Source organism: Oncorhynchus clarkii, chromosome 21 (genome assembly GCF_045791955.1).
Source record: "Oncorhynchus clarkii lewisi isolate Uvic-CL-2024 chromosome 21, UVic_Ocla_1.0, whole genome shotgun sequence".
Lineage (NCBI taxonomy): Eukaryota > Metazoa > Chordata > Actinopteri > Salmoniformes > Salmonidae > Oncorhynchus > Oncorhynchus clarkii.
Window position 1 is genome coordinate 13,779,495 of NC_092167.1, and position 23,912 is coordinate 13,803,406.

The 23,912-nt window shown below is 44.1% G+C and overlaps 2 protein-coding genes and 1 pseudogene across 4 annotated transcripts in view; 2 read left to right on the top strand and 1 right to left on the bottom strand.

The window, feature by feature from the left end:
- Positions 1-5: 5 nt before the first annotated feature.
- On the bottom strand, positions 6-3,254 carry LOC139379327 (nuclear transcription factor Y subunit beta-like). Of its 2 annotated transcripts, none has more exons than XM_071122130.1 (7): positions 3,096-3,254; positions 2,396-2,492; positions 1,776-1,906; positions 1,090-1,287; positions 894-972; positions 627-706; positions 6-545 (listed from the first exon to the last, which is right to left on the bottom strand). In XM_071122130.1, the coding sequence occupies exons 2-7, from the start codon at positions 2,490-2,492 to the stop codon at positions 513-515; spliced, it is 618 nt and encodes a 205-aa protein (XP_070978231.1). In that variant the 5' UTR covers positions 3,096-3,254; the 3' UTR covers positions 6-512. The 2 variants fall into 2 exon arrangements, with proteins under 2 accessions (XP_070978231.1, XP_070978232.1); XM_071122131.1 differs by having other exon boundaries at positions 3,121-3,190.
- Positions 3,255-5,497: 2,243 nt separating this feature from the next.
- LOC139379150 (thioredoxin reductase 1, cytoplasmic-like) lies at positions 5,498-9,852 on the top strand (annotated as a pseudogene).
- A 3,007-nt stretch (positions 9,853-12,859) lies between these two features.
- LOC139378610 (carbohydrate sulfotransferase 11-like) overlaps positions 12,860-23,912 on the top strand; it is an 81,669-nt gene continuing 70,616 nt past the window's right edge. Inside the window, exon 1 of one of the 2 annotated variants that reach the window (XM_071120932.1) lies at positions 12,860-13,083. In XM_071120932.1, the coding sequence (XP_070977033.1) occupies positions 12,966-13,083 (118 nt within the window). In that variant the 5' untranslated portion in view covers positions 12,860-12,965. The remainder of the gene's footprint in view (positions 13,084-23,912) is intronic. The other variant, XM_071120931.1, reaches the window with a different exon arrangement.

Below are 23,912 nucleotides of genomic sequence, written 5' to 3' on the forward strand. Positions count from 1 at the left end.
GAAGATATTGGATCATTTGGATTTTTATTCAAAGGATTTAAGTCACATTAAAGCACATGGTACTAGTTTATCCACTTAGAAAAGAGCTGACATTAAGGGCACCTCTCCTCATGGTTCAAAAAAGAGTGGGCAACAAATAAAGAACATCCCATTCCACCTCCCAAACCTGCATAAAACAATCAATGTACAAAAACAAACTAAGTGGTCCGAATAGCATTAAAAATCAAGTATCCCAACCTGGTTGAAAGCTGCACTCCAAACCTTGTGGCACCTCATGACTACGTACTACATTTAGAGAACAGACTTGTACATTTACATGACAGGGTTGTGTCAACCACCACATCCCTTCCCACCCATAACAGCCCCCCTTCCAAGACCTCCTGTCCATCTGACGATTGCCTTTGACCTTTTGACAATGGGATCATACACTCAGCCTATGGTTAGCCTACGGTCGCCAGGCCCGTGTCTGTGCGGTCGATGGCCGCCGCCGTCAGAGCAGGAGCAAGGCCTCGTCATGAGAACTGGATCTGCTGCACGCCAGGAATCTACAGGAGCAGACAGGGGCAATGGAGAGAACAGTCATGGATGTGTCGTAATGGTCTAGTTCTGGTTCAAATGTCACTTACCTGTTGATATGAGGTGGTGTACACCATGACGTTCTGCTGTTGGCCGTCGGCTGTTATTATTCCGGCTGGCAGTTGATTCGCTGGAATGGAGGGAAGAGGACGTTACAAAACCGTCCACAGCACAAGACTATAATATGCCATTTAGCAGACGCTTTTATCCAAAGCGACATAGTATTGCCTGCATACATTTTACATATGTATGCATGACTGTAAAGCCTTTACTTTAGTATGAGATGACAAAATTGGGAACAGTTCTGAACCACTTACTGAAGCTATCGTCTGTAAGCTCCTCCCCCAGGCCCTCTCCCACCGACACACCTGGGATTCCCTTCTCCCCCTTCATTGCCTAGGAAACAACACATTGTGAGAGATTAAATAACATGTGATGTGCGATTGTGCGTTTGTTCATGGACACTTGGGATTGTGTGAGAGACTGTCAGAGCAGAAGTGCGTTTAGTCGTACCTCTCTGAACTTCTGCAGGTAGAGTTTGAGGGGCTCCAAGTACATGTCGAATCCCAGGGTTGACATGGCAAACAGGATGTCCTCTCCGTTGATGGTCTTTCTTTTCTCCTGGTGGCAGCGCTCACTGGCCTCCGACGTGATAAAGCTAATGAACTCGCTCACACACTCCTGCACACACTCCTTGGCGTCTTTCGCTATCTGTGAGACACACACACACACACAATTTAGGACAGAGGAATAGAATGAGAAGAATGTTTGTGGGTCGTATTCACTTGGCACCAAACGTGGGGGAAAAAAACAGACTGAAAGCTAAGCTAACAAGCTTGCTAACTTTGTTAGTGTGTGACATCGTCACGGATTGGTTCTCATTCCATTTTTATAACACTCAATTCGATACGGACAAAACAGGACTGATTTAACAAAGCCTGTTCGTTTGGGAATATGCCGAAGAATAAAGGTAAGGGAGTAAAGAAACGGCGACGAGGTAAATATGAGAACGAATCGGAAAGAGAGCCGGTATTTAAAGAGGATAGCCAAGAATATGCACAGGTGATTAAGATGGACTAGCTGAACTTGTCCAATAAGAAAAAAAAAATTCTGTTACTAAACGTTTTACAATGGTGTGCATTTATGAATACGACACCAGTCTTGCTCTCACACAGCCTACACACACACACCATGGTTACCTTCCCGGTCTGTGGGATGCCGTTCTTCATGATGCGTGCCACGTTAGCGATGGGGAGGTAGATGTCCTGCTCCCGGAAGTTCTCTTTCATGCCCCCGTCATCATGGTCGTTCAGACTCTCCTCTCCATCATCTTCATCACACGCATTATTACGTGGAAAACATGGATCATTAGGTACTGACACTGTTGCATTGAGATGTAGAGAAAGTGATAATGTAGCTGTGGCTGCTTGGCAGTGATGTATTGTTGTCTCTGCCTTCTTGCCCTTTGTGCGGTTGTCTGTGCCCAATAATGTTTGTACCATGTTTTGTGCTGCTACCATGTTGTGTTGCTACCTTGCTATATTGTTGTCTTAGGTCTCGCTTTGTGTACTGTTGTTGTGTCTCTTGTCGTGATGTGTGTTTTGTCCTATCTTTTATTTAAATCCCAGCCCAGTCCCCGCTGAAGCCCTTTTGCGTTTTGGTAGGCCGTCATTGTAAATAAGAATGTTTAACTCACTTGTCCAGTTAAATAAAACATAATGACACTACAGTACATTTTGATTTGGGGCATATTCAATTCATAATACACCCACACCTGGTTCCCCAATGAGGATTGAATTTATCAGCTGATGTCCCTTACCATCTTGAGACTGGAGCACATATCCTCCTGACATGTATTCTCCAGAGATGCCTAACGTTAGCTGGGAGGCGTCGGTGGTGGAACGGTCTTCTTCCATCTGGAACAAAGGACATGGTTTGCTCAAATAGCTGAATTGTTGGAAGGCACTTACTGTTGACTGGCTAGCTATCTAAACCGTGTCTAGTTTAGCTAGCTAGCCAAGTGTTCGCCAGGTTAGGTTGCTAAAAAACTGTTAACTAGCATGTCTACCGAATTAGTTTAATTTCGCTGACCAAGTGAATGGTTGTTTGCTAAATGGGACGCTAGCAAGCTAACCGTAGCTAGCAAATGTTTCATTCGAAATATAATTTCGACAAATGAAGCAATAGCTTTAGTTAGGTAGCCATTTGACCCTCACACATGTTGATTGACTTATCAACGACTATTGTTGCAACGAAACCACTCTGGATTCCTGGGTACAATTTCACGTTATCCTGTAGCCACATTGGTTGTCTCGTTGCAAGACCGCTCTGCCTGTTCTTTGTGTCGAAAACTGAGGCAGGGGGGACATGGCATGATATGAAGCTAATTCATCATTTTGACTACACTTCCTGCTCTCAAACTCCTAAACGCAACAAATACAAATTAGTCAGAGACGGACATTTCCATTCGAGCTAACGAGGAATTGGTTAACAATCATTGGCCGGAGCCAGGCACAAACCTGCAATGAAGCCCTGGTTGGTTACCTTCTCAAAACGGCCGTTGGTTGGACAGAAAATGGCTGCAAAAGAACCAGTCCCAGCGCGGAGCTACGCGTCCTCCAAAAATACAGTGCACCACCTCCCCCGACCGCCAGGCGGCCGTTCTGTCAAAGTGTCACCCTCCACTAAATTACACCGAGTAAGCTGTTCTACTCAAGAGCGACCCTCCCTTTCTGTGTGTGCATTTGTTACCATTTTATTGTTTTATTAAAGAAAGCCTTGACTAATACAATGTAATGGTGAGGTTATCATGCAGTATGTCTGTTATGGTCCCGAGTCCGTAAGGGAGTTGAAGCGATGAGACAAGTAACTACTAACAATTGGATACCACGAAATTAGGGAGAAAAAAGTTGTTTTAATTTTTTTTTATATATATCTATATATATATATAAGAACAGGGTAATTTCATTACATAGCAGACCTAGTGCAAAATTGTATTGCATTTAACACACTTACTGATTGATTGAATATATTATTGTGTATTCACATTATTACAGTGATATTCATATCCATGCGTTTGCCTGTTATCACCACGAGTGAACATCAGCGCACTACCTTTTGCGCATGCGTTTGTGTACTGTCCCTCTGACAGTAATCCAAAATCGGCACTCTCGCTGACCGTCGAGTCAGAAATTTCAGCGAAACTATTTGGAAAAGTTGACCGCTATAACTTACTCCTTCCAGAGTCATCTAGAAGGATAGATTATGCTTGATAGAACTTTCCAACAACACTTTCCGTTGGTGGGACTCATATTTTATTGAATGTATTTATTTATTTACGTGTGTTGGTAAATTCATATTGTATGCTTCTCTTTGAATCCTGTTTCTCTACGAAATCAGATTATTAAAAACATGAAATTGACCCATCCAATATTATTTATTTATTGATAATCAAAAGTGTAATCAAAGATGGTAAAGAAATTCTGTGGTATGACGTTCACTCTGACTCATAAAGAAAATGTGCAGCTCTGATTTTATCCACCAGGTGGCTACATCGCACCAACATACATTATACAGTGCTGAACTGTATACTTCACGAGTCCCAGTCGAATTGATTGACATAATATCATAAACGACAGAGATAGAGTGAGAGTATTAGGGTCCATACTAGGTACAGAGACAGAGTGAGAGTATTAGGGTCCATACTAGGTACAGAGACAGAGTGAGAGTATTAGGGTCCATACTAGTCATACAGTAAGCATTAGCTGTTTGATATTTCCATTAGAGAAGGAAATTAGGCTAAATCTCGACCTTGAGCACAATGAGACTTCTTTGAAGTGTGCTTCTTTGTCTCTCTGGGTGAATATTAGCACACCACATGTATAATTCCTCCAATAACCCCTGAGAAAATGTGTCACCTCATTTCACTCTGAATTTGAAAGACATTATGCTCTCTTAAAAAAAAGAATCTTTAAAAGGATTTAACATTTCAGTCTATGGGTGTTTCCATCAAAGTTGGTGCAGGCAGTGTGGAAACGAGAATTATGTTGTGTCCACATAGGTTTTTGCAACCTTTCAGATATTGTTATAGGAGCTCTTCTATTGCAACAGAAAAACATCCTTTTATGTCCACAGCCATTTCAATATCCATGTCTGATCCATAGTGGGTTGGAATTAGATCCATAGTGGGTTGGAATTAGATCCATAGTGGGTTGGAATTAGATCCATAGTGGGTTGGAATTAGATCCATAGTGGGTTGGAATTAGATCCATAGTGGGTTGGAATTAGATCCATAGTGGATTGGAATTAGATCGGCATGTGGTCTCAGAGTGAAACATAGTGAAGGGGTGTAAAAATACAAGTTAGGGCATTTTTCAACAAACATTTGCATCAGCAGAAGCAAAGACCATTGTACCGTTTGTACCTAGTATGGACCCTAATACTCTCTCTCTCTCTGTCTCTGTACCTAGTATGGACCCTAATACTCTCTCTCTGTCTCTACCCTCTCTCCTATATGCATATGAGGTGGAGGACCTGACTGCCACAGACATCCCCTGACTGCTCTGTGCGTCCAGATCAAAGACGTATGGCAAGCTCATCAGCAACAAATCCCATATTGGAACATCAATGTAGGGTGACTAAGCTTGTCCCACTGAGGACAGGGTTATATCTCTCCAGTCCAGACCCATTCCAGCCTGGACTGGTTATAGCTCAGAGAGTGGCCAAGATCCAACCCTGTGTCTGTTTACCATTAGGACTGTTTTGAGTCTGTGGTTATATAGCATGTGTATATCAGGGCTCTTCAACGTAGTTTCTGGAGAGCTACTCTACCATCCTGTAGGTTTTCTTTCCAACCCCAGCAGTCTCTCCTCCTAGGTCTGAGGAGCACACAAGAGACTGGTCTGTCTTGCGGCAGAGAGACATGGATCAAACCAGGCTGCCCTGTGGACAGTATGACTATGACCTGCTGGTCATTGGAGGGGGGTCTGGAGGCCTGGCTGTGGCCAAGGTGGGTCACTACTGCTACTCAACACCTACAGTGCTGTCTGTCTGTGTCTCTTCATGTCTGTCACTGATCTACCACCCTCTATGGATCTGTATCACCTTCCCTTCTAGTCTTGCTCTTTTTTTGTTAGGAATTGTTCTTTTAATTCAGTTTCAAATTCAGAGAAACTCATTAATAACAATTATTTGAGTTTAATCCATTCTCCCCTGCAGTTTTTCTTAATGATCTTTCTATCTCGATCCCTCTATGTCCGTTTCAATCTCTTTTTGTCCTTTCTGGGATTTGCAGCCCTCTTCAAAGGTCAGATATTCCATCTCTCTACCTGTAGTCAACCTGCATAAAGCTGTGTTAACCCCAATTGGCTGTGAGCCAGCCTACATACACTAACCTGTTTCATCAGCAGTCATCTGATCTGGCCAATGCTCACAGTGTGCCCAAGCATACTGTGATAATTATCATATAAATTGATTTTATGCTAATGGCATGAGCTGTTATATTCTGAAATCCAGAGGTAACTGAAAATGAGAGGAAGGAACTTGGGATTTGAGATTTTACTTTATCCGACTGACACCTCTTTTTACCCTCACCCACTTCTCTGTCTGTATTCCCCCTTTCTTTCCCCCCTTTTCTCTTTCAGGAAGCTGCTGGCTTTAGGAGGAGGGTGCTGGTCCTTGACTTGGTGGCTCCCACCCCTAAAGTCACTGAATGGGGTGTGTGATGCAGACAGTGTTTTCACCACGTTGCTTATTCCTTTATGACATAATGTCATTTTGTGAGTGGTTATTGACTTTCGCTGTCCGCCAGGTCTAGCTGGTTCCAGTGTGAACGTGGACAGTATTTCCAGGAAGCTCCTGCACCAAGCCTCCCCGCTGGGAAAAGCCATCCAGGATGCCCGGTAGTACGGCTGGAAGTTTGAGGAACAGGGTCGTTGGAGAGGGTCTGGGGCATCAGTTACAGTGCATGATATGTATTTGGGGCATCAGTTACAGTGCATGATATGTATTTGGGGCATCAGTTACAGTGCATGATATGTATTTGGGGCATCAGTTCCATTATAGTCTAGATACTGTATGTATTTTGTTCCATTGAATCAATATTGAATGTGTGTGTTAGTTATCATTCCGTCAAATGTTATCTTTAGTTATTTGCGTCCTATCCAGAGTTTAAATGCTAGTCGTTGATTAGATGTTTGTGTTGCTACGTGTTCATATGGTCTGTTGCTATGTGTTATTATGGTCTGTAGTGTCCCATGGCTGGGGTGAAATGGTGGAGGCGGTACAACAACATGTAAAGTCTGTGAGCTTCGAGCTGAGGAGGGAGCTGAGGGACAGTGACGTCACCTACCTGAACGCCCATGGAGAGATACTGGTGCCACACATTGTACAGGTCAGCATGGGGGAGGGGCTTCTGTACAGGTGAGAATAATGGGAGTAGAGGGAGGTCTGGACAGTTGGACAGGGTGGTGGTGGGTGTTGTGTACAGGTCAGCATGGGGGAGGGGCTTCTGGACAGGTGAGAATAATGGGAGTAGAGGGAGGTCTGGACAGTTGGACAGGGTGGTGGTGGGTGTTGTGTACAGGTCAGCATGGGGGAGGGGCTTCTGGACAGGTGAGAATAATGGGAGTAGAGGGAGGTCTGGACAGTTGGACAGGGTGGTGGTGGGTGTAGTGTACAGCAAGCATGAGTAAGCAGTTTGAATACGGGACTTCAAGCAAGGATTCTCTGTGTTTCTTCGTGTGATTTCGATAGTAACGGCTCTGGTCAGTGGTGTCATGTCACTCTGGCTGTTATCCAATCATGCAACAGATGTCAACGTGAGGAGGACCTATCACACAGCCAGCAGAGACACTCGTCATTGCCGTGGGGGACAGGAAACAATACCTGATCATACCTGGAGACAGAGAGCACTGCATCACCAGGTTAGCATGCACACAAACACACACACAACACACACACACACACACACACACATACACACACACACACACACCACAAACATAGAAGGAACATCTCTACCAACGGTCCTCTCACTCTCATTTCTCTCCCACTCTCTTCCCCAGTGATGACTTGTTCTCTCTGTCCCCACTCCCCTGGGCGGACCCTGGTTGTGGGGGAATCCAGTGAGGGACTGGAGTGTGCTGGCTTCCTGTCTAGTCTGGGGTTAGAGGCCACCGTCCTGGTGCGGTCACACCTGGTACCTGGGTTCGACCACAAAAGGGTGCAGAAAATCGAGAACCACATGCTGGTCCACGGGGTCAAGTTCCTCCATCACACTTACTAAGGTACAGTGGCTGGAGTTTAAGTGTTATGGTGTCAAATATTGAGGAATTGCAAATAATTTAGTGTTTGTATATATATATCTGTTAGGTTGAGCAGATAGTCTCAAAGTGACTGCTGTCTCCACTGATGGGAGGGAGACTTTAATATGCTGGGCTTTTACATCTACATTTTAAACATTTAGCAGACAGTAATAGACTTACAGTAGTGAGTGCATATATTTTTCATACTGGGCACCTGTGGGAATCGAACCCACAACCCTTGCGTTGCAAGCGCCATGCGCTACCAACTGAGCCACACAGTCGCTAACTTAACACACTATTAGTTTTGCATTATAACAAGCCAGTTTTAATAACATTATATGTGTGTTAGCAGGTACTGCTGGCTGTAGGAAGAGACACCTGTACCAGTGACATTGGTCTTGACCATATTGGGGTTAAATACTATCAGGAGTGACTATAATGTGACCATCCTGCTTTTTACACTTCTTTCTGTTTGTTTGGATGACAAATTAATGTGTGTGTGCATTTATGGCTCCATCCAGCAGGACTGGCAAGATCTCTGTGAATGAGAAGGAGCAGAGCAGTGTGGGATATGTGTATGCAAGGGGGGCGGTACAGGAGGGTCGTCCATTGACCACAGCCCTCTCCGTGCAGGCAGGACGACTCCTGTCCCGCAAGCTCTACGGAGGGCACAGTACAACGGTACAGAGACAGGGACTGGGGTTAAGACTAGGATTACATTTAGATTAAGGTTTTTCTTACCTATGGGTTAATTAAGGGACTGGTGTGACAGTTAGTATGTGTGTTCTCATTCCCAGTGTGACTACAATAACGTCCCCACGGTGATGTTCCCTCCCATGGAGTATTGTACCTGTGGGCTGTCAGAGGAGAACGCCATTCTCACGTTTGGAGAGGACAATGTGGAGGTACACATGCGCACACACACAACATACAACACACTCAGTAGTTATGCATTCTATGTCTGATGTCCTTAATTATTTCTTATTGTTGTTTTCACTGTCGAGAAAGAACCTGCAAGAAAGCATTTCATTGGACGATGTATAGCATGCGTAACCAACCCGTACATACGACTAATACAACTTGAAACTTGATCTCCTCTCTGTAGGTGTACCGTAGCTACTACTGGCCATTGGAGTGGACGGTACCTAGAAGGGACAAGATGCTATGCTAAAGTCATCTGCCACATACCTGACTATATTATAGTGTGTGTGTATGTGTGTGTTCTGTCACCTCCACAGGAGAATGTGGTAGGTCTCCATGTGATGGGGCCCAGCGCAGGGGAGGTGTTCCAGGGCTTTGCTGTGGCTCTGAGGTGTGGTCTGATCAAACAGCAGCTGGACACCCCCGTGAGACTCCACCCTGTTTGTGCCCAGGTCAGTACGCCAGTTTCTTTACCTCTCCATTGCAATAACTAATGTATGGTGAACAATCTGGCACAAAATGGCCGCCGTACATTATCAAAAGTCCAGCGGTCCCAGATCAACTGTCTCTGATGGTTTGCTTGCTGCTAATGCTCCCTGTGTGAATTATTCATAGACTTACATTACAAACCACATCACACACAGTCCATTTCCTATAAGCTAATACAGGATGGAGCCCTCAGCTCAATGTTCTGCTGGGCTGCTATTCACTCTCCTGACACTTTGAAAACTTTCTTGAGACTTCAATAAACAGTTTAGTGGAGTTTGTAGAAAACTTTAGTTTCCAACTGAGCAGGGAAGATGGGGTTTGAGAAGTGTGATGTGGCACATTAATGGCTCACAGAGGTTTTTATAAGAGTAGTGCTGGGTGGGGTGGGTTTTTGTTTGGAAACTGTCTGAACTTCGCACACACACGTTTTCTTTCTCTTGAAAGGATGTTGAGTCTGTGTTGTTAAATAGTTATTAATTGTGTGTCTCTCCCTCAGGTGTTGACCAACCTAACAGTAACTCAGCGTGCCACTGATGCCATGATGGTCAGAGGGAACTCCTGACGTTAGCCCCCTGCTGTCAATCACGGTTGCCTGTCAGAACATCCTCATTGTTGAGTGACGGGCAGCAGGGCAGCTATCAACCGTCCAATGACATCTGAGTCCGGAGCCTGGTTGACAGGTGGGCGGGGACTGACACTGCTGCTGCTGGCCCTAGACACTGGGGTCACTTCCTGTTTACATGTTTTTTTTCTTCTCTTTTAAACTCTTTCTTTTGCCATATTAATGAACCAAACTTTGATATTAACTTGCAGAGGCACCTCTGACACCTTTCAGCTGTGAACTCTGCAGCCCATATGAATACTCATTAGTCTGTGATTGTACTGACTTTTAAGCTGTCAGTGATTGTACTGACAGTTTAATGGCTGCTGAGTAGCGATAAAGCCCTGTTTGAGCATTTAAATACTGTAGAAACACAGTTCATGCTTTTATGCAGGGTTCTGTAGCTACGGGCTGAAGGGATTTAAGTGCCGTAATGTAATGTAATGAACAGATCGAGATTAAAGTATTATCAGAGTTAAGAAATATGAATTAATAAAATGCTCTTACTTTTAATGAAGGTAAGTGGTTCTCACTAGGTCCCCCCGGGTAACCTAAGACTACTATCTCTCTGTCTTTTTCTCTCTCCCTCGCTACCTCCATTTTGTCATTCTCTCTGTCTCAGTTCTGCAGGACATAGTGACTGACTTAAACACTGTGATGAATATTCACAGGGATCATTAATAAGGTATCCCATACTAATGGGAGGAGAGACAGGGGCAAAAGGCTACAACACCTAGAATGATAGAGAACCCCCCCCCCCCCCCAATAAGTGTCCACATGTGTGCATGTATGTGTTTGTGCTGCATCTCTCTCTTTAATACAGACCTCTCTCTTTTATGCAGACACTTTTTTATCTGTCAGCACATAATCACCGGTATGTCCCCATGGAACATTGTAGAGGCATGCTTCACTAACTATTAGTTCTGCTTGAGGAAGACATGTTTTATTACTGCTTACAGTTCAGCTTGTCCTCTAGACAACCGTGCTGTTTATTCCTTATGCAGACACATTGAGCATTCAGAGACTGAGACTGATGTACCAATAAAGGGAAAGTACACCAGTCTACAAACGCTATTAGAATATAATTAGATCAATAGAAGGAAAGCGGAACAGTGTCTGTCTGGAGATGTATTTGATATCACCCAGAACAAGTTATTAGGAATACCATTCAGCTATGTCTCCAATTGTCCCAGTTATAATCATATAACGATACATTGATTCAAATTTTTGTCACTTTGCTTTGGGATCTTTTCAGAAGGTATTTCCTTTGGGTTTTAGAATAGATCACTGTGGACATGCTCAATAAAGCCCCATGATGAAGGTGTCCTAATACCCATAAAACCTAGCGGTCAAACAGGAAAACGGCTCCAAATGTTTTCCCACCATTCATTTTTTCCATAGGGGATTTTAGAAACACTTCAAATAAGGGCTGTGTTTCATGTAGGCTTACCGTGGTGTGATGATAACCATATAAATCTCTCTCGAACAAGCCTCACATTTTTAGCAAAAAAATAATACACATTTTTGTTTTGGGGGGGGGGACTTGCCTGTTTTGCATGTTATTTTGGCATTCATATGTGTCACATCAGTTTGCAAACAATGTAAATATATATACAGTGGGGCAAAAAAGTATTTAGTCAGCCACCAATTGTGCAAGTTCTCCCACTTAAAAAGATGAGAGGCCTGTACATTTCTATGACAGACAAAATGAGAAAAAAAAACAAATCACATTGTAGGATTGTTAATGAATTTATTTGCAAATTATGGTTTGTCACCATTTTAGTGCAATTAATGTATTGTTTAGTGTTGTGCTGTGCTGTGTAGTGGCTTTGCTGGCATGCATAATTAGTTTACTTTTTTTATTAGTTTTCCCCACCAAGATTTACATGCTAAAATCGCCACTGATGATGACTCACACTGTGGTACTCAATGGCAGGGTTTCCCAAACTCAGCCCCCCTCCCAGGTGCAGGTCTTGGTTTTTGCCCTAGCAATACACAGCTGATTCAAATAATCAAAGCTTGATGATGAGTTGATCATTTGAATCAGCTGTGTAGTGCTAGGGCAAAAACCAAACTATTTTCTGTGGCCACTGTGAGAAATATATCTGTCTACCATTGACACTAGGTGGTGCTATAATACCCATACCCATAGTATTGAGGAATTAGCACATTGACATAACGAATCCTTCTATGGCCTCTGCAAGACTGGCAAGGCAACGTCCAACGGGTAAAATGTGTCAATTTTAGTCATGTCATATTCAGGTAATACAAATATATTCAATTCATAACTCTCACTAGCCTGATTTGACAACATTATTTGATTGAAATTCAATTAACTCAATTGATTGGTGTGGATTTAAAATATCTAAATATGGTATTCCCACCACTGGACTTGAACAAGAACCATATATCTAATCTATAGATGCGCGCAATTCAATGAGCTACGCACATGTACTCACAAACTGATCCACAAACCGTTTCCATACAAGAACGCCGGTTTGTAAAGTAGCCTACGTTATGTAATCTCTGTTATAATGAACAGTTTCACCATGTCTGTGTTATGTCAGCAGCATCGATCTACTTCTCTGTTAGTGTTCGCCTGTTCTTGCTGTGAGAGGAATGTAAATGAATCCACACAGTACTTCTCTTACACAGTCACTCACTCAGATGGTGATAATTCATCTTTCCATATATAATCTTATTACAAGGGGGAAACGCTTAGACATATTTAGACACATACAAAAATAAATATATAGCAATGTGGTATAACACCATTCATTTCTCAGTGTGCGACGTGAGATAGCGGTTTTGTTTTACACGTCTCTGATGTTCATCGCGTTTGGGCGCGCTCATTTTCTGTTGCAAGAGGGGGCAGAATAGTTGTCTTGCTCCCCCTGTAGTTTAGGAGGTAGGGACGAATAGTACAGTCCAGAGCGAAAGCATTGAGCTCATTGAGTAGCGGACAATTGCAGTGAGTATCACCATCAGTACCACAACCGCACGACAAGCCCGGTGTTCAGACCGACCTACCGACCTACACACTGAAAATCCGCCACAGTCATTCCCTGACAGCCATGAAACAGACTCTGCTCGAGCTGATGAGGATGAGCAGAATATGCCGGATGGTACTCGCCACTTGTTTGGGATCTTTTATTCTGGTCATCTTTTATTTCCAAAGTATGTTCCAACCAGGTAGGTAGGGTCTCTGTCTCTCTCGAATTTGTTGTGTGTTGTGTTCATTGATCTGTGACGTCCTGCCCATGGCCCACTCTGTTGTGGCATGTTGATATCGATGTATTTGTTGACTATGTTGAATCATGCATTTTATAAACAATGACAAGGTTGTAACACCCATCTATCCATCCTGTGTCGCCGAGGTTGGGAAATAATGTGTTGCCTGTTTTAGGTCAAACACTATCGCATAGATTGTGCGTTTATGCAATTGATCGTATAGGCTATTGTGCCAGAGTCAGTAATCTCGTGGGAAACAAGCACGACATGTGTGTTTTGAGATTGCGGTACGCATCGCCTGTAGTCGCGGGCGTTCTCGCTGGTATGGATGGATTCTTTTTGTCTCTCTCCAGTCAGTTTGGCTGAAGTCGACCTAGTGCCACTGCCACGGCACCGTTCGGCCGCAGCCGTACAGTATAGGCTCTGTACCATGAATCAAAGAGCCCTGCTTTCAGACGCGCAAGGATCGCACTGTACAAACAGCAAAATGCCTCAATATTGACCTACAACAGGTTTACAGTAACGCGAAATTATTTCTGAGCAACTGTGTGACGCTGTTAAATTCCTCCCATGACTGAAACTGTTTAATTTGAGCTCCTGTTCCATGCCATGGTCCAGGATCAGAGAGGTGGCAAAAATACACTTTTTAGAAAGGGATATAAAATAATGATATGTAAGTGACGTATGAGAGAAAAAAAGTGTGATTTAATTACCTCACAAATTTTGAATACATTGGCTATGCTTTATTTCAATGTGGCCACGTCTCTATTTGCGGTAGTAGGGAATATAGTGATGTAAATAATAATAACAGGGTATTGTGCCATGTAGACTTTTCCCAGCCAAAGTGACCGTATTATTGTTAAAGGGGATTTTGCAGTAATACTTTATTCGTTCCCCTCCTTTGATTCAAAGTTGTGTCCGAAAAGTGAACAAGTGGTAATGGATTTTTTTTTTAAATGAAGGGGAATATCAGCGAATGCATTGTACTACAGAGGAACCAAGTACGAATGCGTAAAACTCTAATTGCCACGCCGTACTTCCACATCATTTGGTGGAATTTCTGAGTCCCCGGTTGTGAGTCATCGATGTAGCTTACACCAGCGACAGGGCTCTCATCACTAGCCTACTGCACCGTAATGCGTGTCATCCCTATTCCGTTAATCAAACATCACCGTGGAAACTGCCCCAATATATGTGCGTTAGTGCGCACACAGATACTTGGGCATGTGGAGAAATGCTTTCCAGCGGCGATGCATGACTCCCCCGCGACATTCTGTAGATCCACAAAGATAAAAGGCTGAGGGGGTTGCTATAGGGAGCCTCTCCCAGGCATAGGGGTATAGGCATGCATGGACCTATCTCGTTTTAGAAGAGGGGACATCTGAAAGTGTTGCATGTAATTGTTTTTGAAGAATACATGTCAGACGTGAGAAAAAGCCCTGTGTAAAATGGTGTGTGTGTGTCAGTGGTGGTGGAGCAGATGTGTGGTGTGTTTCAAGGTAGTGAGGTTGTGTGTTTGGGATTATGAAGTGATTCTGTCGGTGAGACCAGGGATTGACATTAAGGGTTGCCCTATTGCCAGAGGCAAGTGAACTGAGTGGTCTGGCATATTAAGCCTGATCTGAGGTTGCCGGCAGGTGAACCAAACTGCACACTATTCCAGCAGCCTAAAACTGTTCTGTCTGGTTCCTGCCCATTGCTTAAGTGAATAATGGACAATGTCTGACATTTCGGTGTGTAACTGTGCTTATTTCTCTCTCTCTTGACCACCCCTCCCCCACTCACTTACACAATACAGCCTAAGAACATGACAGACTGAACCCCTCTGGTCTTCCTGTAGCACTTCACGGCACACGGAAGTCCGAGGAGCGTTCCTCTGGTTCCGGAATGTTAGACTGCCTGGGAATCCCGTCTCGCCCCCCTGTGCAAACTCTCACCTCGTTTACAGGCCCTTTGGGGTCACGACCTTTAAACCAGACAGTGGAGAGAGACTCCTCATCTGGGACTCAACACAATCACATGCACACACACACACTTGCTCACATGCGCGCACGGCTGCAAACATGCACACACGCTGGAAACACTCCAGTGAAAGTGTTCTTCAAAGAGACAGATCCAGCTTGAGTCATAGTCCGTTGAGCTCAGTTGAAGCTTTGTGCCTCTGATAGATCATTCAGTGTCTGTGTGAGGTTGCCTTCCACTGCAGGCATATGTTTAAAGGCATTAGGACTGGGACCAAAGTAGCAGCAGCAGCTAATATGGCTGTTTTGTTTCGTCAGTATTCTTTGGGTGAGAGGTGCCAGGGGGTATTTTGGAGAGACTGGGCATGACTGTCTGTGTGTGTGTTTATACTGGGACTCTGTTCGGTGTATTTTCTCGGCTGTGTGTGAGTGGTGACCTGGTTGTGCACTCTGGCCTCAGTCACACACTCACGTTTCACATCCCCCATAATGCACCAGTGTGTCCAGACTAGAGCAGCCGAGCATGGACAGTGACATGGCTCACTGACCTAATTTGGAACCCAGCTGAATTTTTGGGTAAGATTTCCATAGCGACGGACCTCAAAGAGAGCTAGGGGAGGGGGAAAAGGGGGGTATGAGGCAGTCAGATGGAGTTTAGCGGAAAAGACTTGATCAAGAATGAGATGGACAAAGCCTCTGGTGGAATTTCTCTGGGAAACTCAAAACTCCTTACTGCTTGCTACCCCGGGACAGTAATGTAAGGTGGAACTGATACTTTGGGGAAGACGGCTGATTTGCAGACTGTGGTTACCTCATCCATAATCACTGGAGTTTGATGATAGAATCATTGACTTACATTCTAGAGCTCTACAGTGTCTCCCTTTGTGCATAGGAATTCAATGGCTTTTATCCCTTTTGTGTGAATTCTAGAGTTCTTGTCCCAGTTTCTGTGAATGTGTTCTAGAACTGTCTCTTTCTGTGCGGTGGAATTCTCCAGCACAAAAGCTTCTGATGTTATCCTGTACAGAGAACAGATGACCTATAGTAATAAAACAAGATTCTTTCTCTCTCTCTCTCTCTGCCTCTGTCTCTCTCTCTCTCAAAATTCAATTCAATTGGCTTTATTGGCATGGGAAACACGTTTACATTGCCAAAGCAAATGGAATAGACAATAAACAAAAGGGAAATGAACAAGGGAAACACTAGTAAACATTACACTCACAAAAGTTTTCAAATTATATAGACATTTCAAATGTTATATTATTGGCTTTGTACAGTGTTGTAACATTGTGCAAGTGGTTGAAGTATGAAAGGGGAAATACATAAAGAGATGATTATAGGTTGTAGTTAAAATGTTGTTTGTGCTCCACTGTTTCCTCTTTTCTCATGGCAATTGGCCACAAATCTTGCTGCTGTGACTGCACACTGCGGTATTTCGCCTAACAGATATGGGAGTTTGTCAATGTTTGATTTGTTTTCAAATTCGTTGTGGGTCTATAATCTGTGGGAAATATGTGTCTCCAATGGGGCCTCTCTCAATAGCAAGGCTATGCTCACTGAGTCTGTACATAGTCGAGGATTTTCTTAATTTAGGGTCAGTCACAGTGGTCAGGTATTCTGCCACTGTGTACTCTCTGTTTAGGGCCAGATAGTGTTCCAATTTACTTTGTTTTTTGGTTGACTCTTTCCGTGTCAAATGGTTATGTTTTCGCTTTCTCTTAATTTGGTCGGGTATAAATGTGTTTGTATCCTGGGGCTCTGTGGGGTCAGTTTGTGTTTGTGAACAGAGCCCCAGAACCAGCTGGTTTAGGGGACTTTTCTCTAGGTTCATCTCTCTGTTGGTGAGAGTTTTGTGGTGGAATGTGTGGGAATTGCTTCCATTTAGGTGGTTGTAGAATTGAACAGCTCTTTTCTGGATTTTGATAACTAGCGGATATAGTCTTAATTCTGCTCTGCATGCATTGTTTGGGGTTTTGCATTGTACACAAAGTATATTTTTGCAGAATTTTGCTCAATTGGGTGTTTGTCCCATTCTGTGAGTTCTTGGTTGGTGAGTGGACACCAAACCTCTCAACCATAGAAGGCAATGGGTTCGATAACAGATTTAAGTATTTTTTGCCAGATCCTAATTGGGATGTTGAGTTTTATGTTCCTTTTGATGGCACAGAACGCTTCTTGCCTTGTCTCTTAGATTGTTCACAGCCTTGTGGAAGTTATGGTGTTGATATTTAGGCAGAGGTATGTATAGGTTTTTGTTCGATCTAGGGCAACGGTGTCTAGAGGGAATTTGTATTTGTGGTCCTGGCAAGCAGACTTTTTTGGAACACCATTATTTTTGTTTTACATAGATTTACTGTCAGGGCCCAGGTCTGTCGGGGCCCAGGTCTGACAGAATCTATGCAGAAGATCTAGGTGCTGCTGTGGGCCCTCCTTGGTTGGGGACAGAAGCTCCAGATCATCAGCAAATAGTAGACATTTGACTTCAGATTCTAGTAGGGTGAGGACGGGTGCTGTAGACTGTTCTAGTACCCTCGCCAATTCGTTGATATATATATATATATGTTGAAGATGGTGAGGCTCAAGTTGCATCCCTTTTTCACCCTACGTCCCTCTGGAAAGAAATGTGTGTTTTTTGCCAATTTTAACCGCCGCTTGTTGTTTGTGTACATGGATTTTATAATGTTGTATGTTTTTCCCAACACCGCTTTCTATCAATTTATATAGCAGACCCTCATGCCAAATTAAGTGAAACGCTTTTTTGAATTCAACAAAGCATGAGAAGACTTTGCCTTTGTTTTGGTTTGTTTGCCAATTAGGGTGTGCAGGGTGAATATGTGGTCTGTCGTACGGTAATTTGGTAAAAAGCCAATTTGACATTTGCTCAGTACATAGTTTTCACTGAGGAAATGTACCAGTCTGCTGTTAAATGATAATGCAGATAATTTTCCTAAAGTTGCTGTTGACGCATGTCCCATGGTAGTTATTGGGGTGAAATTTGTCTCCACTTTTGTGGATTGGGGTGATCAGTCCTCTGTTCCAAATACTGGGGAACATGCCAGAGCTGAGGATGATGTTGAAGAGTTTAAGTATAGCCAATTGAAATTTGTGGTCTGTATATTTGATCATTTCATTGTGGATACCAACAACACCATAGGCCTGTTTGGGTTGGAGGGTTTGTGTTTTGTCCTGTAGTTCAATGTAATTGGAGAATCCAGTGGGTTCTGTTAGTCTTTAATAGTTGATTCTAAGATTTGTATTTGATCATGTACAGTACTTTTTTGCTGTTTGTTCTTTGTAATAGAGCCAAAAAGATTGGAGAAATGGTTTACTCATACATCTCCATTTTGGATAGATAATTCTTTGTGTTGTTGTTGTTTATTTAGTGTGTCACAATTTTCTCAGAAGTGGTTAGATTCAATGGATTCTTCAATTACATTGAGCCGATTTCTGACGTGCTGTTCCTTCTTTTTCTCTTGTTTTAGGGATTCACCATAGTGAAGGCTCAGGTTTTCTGGGTCTCTAGTTTTGGTTGGATAGGTTTCTCAGTATATTTGTTAGGTTTTTGCATTCTTCATCAAACCATTTGTCATTGTTGTTCATTTTCTTAGGCTGTCTGCTTTACATTTTTAGATTTGATAGGGAAGCTGAGATGTCAAATATACTGTTCAGGTTTTCTACTGCCACACACTATTACAGTGAAACGTTTTGTCCAGGATGTTGTCTAAAAGGGATTGAATTTGTTGTTGCCTAATTGTTTTTTGGTAGGTTTCTACACTACTTTCCTCCCACCTATATAATTTATTAATATTGTGCAGTTCCTTTGGCGTTGCTGCCTTATGATTGAGTATTGCTCTGTTCAAGTCGACTGTGATTTTGCTGTGGTCTGATAGGGGTGTCATTGGGCTGACTGTGAACGCTCTGAGAGTCTCTGGGTTGAGGTCAGTGATAAGTAATCTACAGTAATACTGCCAAGGGATGAGCTGTAGGTGTATCTACCGTAAGAGTCCCCTCAAAGCCTACCATTGACTATGTACAGACCCAGCGTGCGACAGAGCTGCAGGAGTTGTGACCCGTTTTTGTTGGTTGTTTTGTCATAGTTGTGTCATAGTTGTGGGAGGGAATGCTGTCACCTCCATGTAGATGTTTGTCACTCTGTGTGCTAAGAGTGTCAGGTTCTTATCCAGTTCTGGCATTTAGGTCGCCACAGACTAGTACATGTCCATGGGCCTAGAAATGGTTGATCTCCCCCTCTAGGAGGGAGAAGCTGTCCTCGTTAAAGTATGGAGATTGTATTTGGGGGATATAGGTAGCACACACAAGGACATTTTCTCTCTTTAGATAGTTCTGGGAGGGTGTCTGGCTGGTCTGGGCGGGGTGTCCGTTTCTCTGTTGCTCCTGTATGAGGTGCTGGGGCTGCAGTTGAGGGTGATGTCCTTCAGGGTCCTGGCAAAGGTGGGGGCTGCTGTCTTGTAGAGGCAGACCTGGCCATAAAGGCTGTTCAAGTCCAAGGTGGAGTGATGAGCCAGGTAAACATTTGGTTTTGAGGCACAGTCCCAGGAAATGCTTGCATTCACCCGCAGTGTGGTGTCAGGGTGAACGTCTTTTTTGGTAGCAAGGTGGAGATAACCACTTGTGCGTTGGGGAAGAGGCTTTTCAATCACTCCCTTGAGTGCTGTGGCCACCCTTTCCTGCTGGGCTCTCAGGTCGTTTGTGCCTGTGTGTATTATGATGTGGCTGGGCGACCCTAGTCGGTCCTCTAAAAACAGCTTCAGGGTACGCCGGGTGTTCGGACACCAGAGTTTAGCCACTTTTGGAAAAAGTTTCCTCTCATCATTGTATTTTCCATTTGAGTCAATGAGGAGCACAATCTCTGGCTTTTGTGTGTCCTCAGTGGGTGTGGGGGTGTTGTCAGGAGAGCTATCCAGTGGGCTCTCTCTCTCTCTCTCTCTCTCCCTCCCAACCCCATTGTCCTGTATCCTCGCTCTCTCTTCTGCCTGTGAGTGTGTATTGTGGGAGGGTATCCCAGAAGTCCTGAATGACCATGACATTGTGGCTCTGTCCCCACATTTCATTGGCCTGTGGTGCTCCAGTTCAGGGCCCATGACTGTGTTGCGTCTGCACTTTTGGCCAGGCAGCCGTGAGGTTGATAGCCATCTGTTGGAGAGTCTGGACTTCAATACAAGGGACTGCCACACACACACACACACACACACACACACACACACACACACACACACACACACACACGTGCAGATATATAAGGACACATACATGCGCTCTGATAATACAGTCATTAAGTCATTAACAGCTATAGACATTCTTTAGCACAGAACAACAAACACAAATTCATTTATATGGGCAACAATAGACAGATAGTCGTCTAGAAACAGAGAGAGTGAGAGAGCCCCCACTTCCCCCCTTACTTCCTGTGCCTCTGATAATCTGATCATGGGCCACACACACACACACACACACACACACACATAGTTGAGTGAAAGGTACTGTGTCTAATGGTGCAGACCTCTCTATTTAACAGACGAGGGGCTCACAGATGTTCAGGGGTTTCTCTCAACCCCAAACAATCATTTCCTCCCTGATAGGAGGTGGATACGGAAAGGGGGATGTTAATGATGGAAAATGTCTGCTTAAGTGGCGTTTTCTACACGTCAACATCTGGTTGCCACGTATCGTAAACCTTTAGAGGGCTTGACTCTGATGGAAGGGCACATGAACCAGTCTGACTGGGTTCTGTTGATCTCAGCAAACCTCTTCCGTTCTCTGTTATTGGGCGGTTGCAACGTTACCTGAGTGTTGCTGGAACGTCAGACTAAGACAGATGTGAATGTTATCACGCTGCCTCCTGCCAATAAATATTGATTTGGTTGTTATGTTTTAGTCCCTTGGCGGTTAGCAGGTTAACAGGTGGTTAACACCGGAAGTTAACCACATTTGGGCATTATTAGCGGCTGTGCGTTGGAGAGAGGGATAGAGGAGGGTGCTGGAGCATTTTTGGGTGGTGAGTGCATGGTCCGTCGATGATGTGAAGTGCTGCTCAGCCTCTCAGACAGACTCACGGCTAATATTTACCTTCAGAGGGCCAGAAGAGCCAGCGAGGTGTGTGTGTGTGTCAGCTGCGTACGTGTCTGAACATATTGGTCCTTCTTTTGTTGTTGTCAACTTGTGTGAGTCAATTTGTTTCAGAGAAGAAATACGTGTGTGTGTGTGTGTGTGTGTGTGTGTGTGTGTGTGTGTGTGTTTTAGACAAAGAGAGAGTTTGTTGCCCAGTTGCCCTTTCTTTTTTGGGTGAGTGCTCAGTTTAGTCCCGAGCCCCTGCTCTACCAACACAATGATTTAGTCATTAGAGTGAGTAACAGCCCGGGGCAAAGCCATCTGCAGTCTGCTGCCTTGAGACTAACAACACCAAAGCAGGACTGTTAGGGTACAGAAGTGGAGACTTAGCCTGGTTCCAGATTTGCTTGTGTTGTTTTGTCAACTCCTATTGTCTGTGAAGATGAACATAGGTGTTGGCAAGACATCACAAACAGGTCTGGGACCAGACTATAATGACCACAGGCGCTATAATGACCACAGGAGATTTTTCTCGGCTAACCCAGAACTAAAGTCTTGCGTAATTGGTCAGATGCTCGATTAAGTTCTAGGTCCATACGTATAATGAGGATTGGAACTGGAACGAAGAGCTCCACCCCCTCTCTCTCTGCACGTTACGGGCAAGTCTATGGGTCACATGTCCCCGCACCGTCCAAAATTCAATAGCTGCTAACACCTGCAAAATCCTGATTTGTCCCCGTTATCTCACGCATCCCATTGTATTATGACAGATCTACGGTGCCATTTATGTTTACGCAGCCTGTCTACGAGAGGTTATCGAGAGAGCACGAACAGGTCTGGGACCAGGCTATAGATTGTAGACTCAGGGCAGTAGACTGCATGGTGGCCATGAAGGAGTGAGTGAATCATGGTTTTAATTAAATGGAGGATGTCTCAGTCACCATGTCTCATTAAGTGGCTCTGAGAGGAACATTCAAAGTGTTGCACTATGGCTAATGGGAAACGTCTGTAACATACACACTCATTCCAAAGTCATGGGCATTAATATGGAGTCGGTCCCCCCTTTTCTGCTATAACAGCCTCCACTCTTCTGGGAAGGCTTTCCACTAGATGTTGGAACACTGCTGCGGGGACTTGCTTCCATTCAGCCACAAGAGCATTAGTGAGGCTGGGGCACTGATGTTGGGCGATTAGGTCTGGCTCGCAGTCAGCGTTCCAATTCATCCCAAAGGTGTTTGATGGAGTTGAGGTCAAGGCTCTGTGCAGGCCAGTCAAGTTCTTCCACACCGATCTCGACAAACAATTTATGTATGGACCTCGCTTTGTGCACGGTGGCATTGTCATGCTGAAATAGGAAAGGGCCTTCCCCAAACTGTTGCCACAAAGTTGGAGGAACAGAATAATCTAGAATGTCATTGTATGCTGTTGCGTTAAGATTTCCCTTCACTGCACAGGTGGCACCATGCATTGGGGCAGGTAGCGTTCTCCTGGCATCCGCCAAACCCAGATTGGTCCATCGGACTGCCAGATGGTGAAGCGTGATTCATCACTCCAGAGAATGCATTCCCACTGCTACAAAGTCCAATGGCGGCGAGCTTTACACCACTCCAGCCGACGCTTGGCAATAGGCATGGTGATCTTAGGCTTGTGTGCAGCTGCTCGGCCATGGAAACACATTTCATGAAGCTCCTGACGAACAGTTCTTGTGCTGACGTTGCTTCCAGAGGAGATTTGGAACTCGTTAGTGAGTGTTGCGCCCGAGCAGTGAGTGTTACTCTACTCTCTTCAGCACTCGGCGGTCCCATTCTGTTAGCCTGTCTGGCCTTCGTGGCTGAGCCATTGTTGCTCCTAGACGTTTCCCACATCACAATAACAGCACTTACAGTGGGCCGGGGCAGCTCTAGTAGGGCAGAAATTTAATGAACTGACTTGTTGCATCCTATGACGGTGCCACATTAAAAGTGCCAATGTTTGTCTATGAAGATTGCATGGCTGTGTGCTCGATTTTATACATCTGTCAGCAACGGGTGTCAGCAACGGGAATCCACTTATTTGAAATGGTGTCCACATACTGTTGTATATACAGTGTATGTCACCTTTGTTTAAACTCCTTTGTCTGTATTCTGTCTCTAAATATTGTCACTAGCAGCACCATATCACTAGCAGCACCATATACCTAGCACCACCATATCACTAGAAACACCAAGTCATCAAGTAACATTCTGAGTATGTCATCTATCACTAGCAGCACCATATCATCAAGTAACATTCTGAGTTTGTCGTCTATCACTAGCAGCACCATATCACTAGCAGCACCATATCATCAAGTAACATTCAGACTATGTCGTCTATCACTAGCAGCACCATATCATCAAGTAATATTCCGAGTATGGCGTCTATCACTAGCAGCACCATATCACTAGCAGCACCATATCATCAAGTAACATTCTGAGTTTGTCGTCTATCACTAGCAGCACCATATCATCAAGTAACATTCTGAGTATGTCGTCTATCACTAGCAGCACCATATCACTAGCAGCACCATATCATCAAGTAACATTCTGAGTATGTCGTCTATCACTAGCAGCACCATATCATCAAGTAACATTCTGAGTATGTCGTCTATCGCTAGCAGCACCATCTCACTAGCAGCACCATATCATCAAGTAACATTCTGAGTATGTCATCTATCACTAGCAGCACCATATCACTAGCAGCACCATATAATCAAGTAACATTCTGAGTATGTCGTCTATCACT

Bases quoted from the DNA above. Each gene is read 5' to 3' on its own strand.
- LOC139379327 (XM_071122130.1), bottom strand. From the start codon at position 2,492: ATGGAAGAAGACCGTTCCACCACCGACGCCTCCCAGCTAACGTTAGGC. The intron at 973-1,089 runs GTACGACTAAAC...GTTGTTTCCTAG, and splicing joins ACCTGCAGAAGTTCAGAGAG to GCAATGAAGGGGGAGAAGGG. The intron at 707-893 runs GTAAGTGGTTCA...CCTCCATTCCAG, and splicing joins GCTTACAGACGATAGCTTCA to CGAATCAACTGCCAGCCGGA.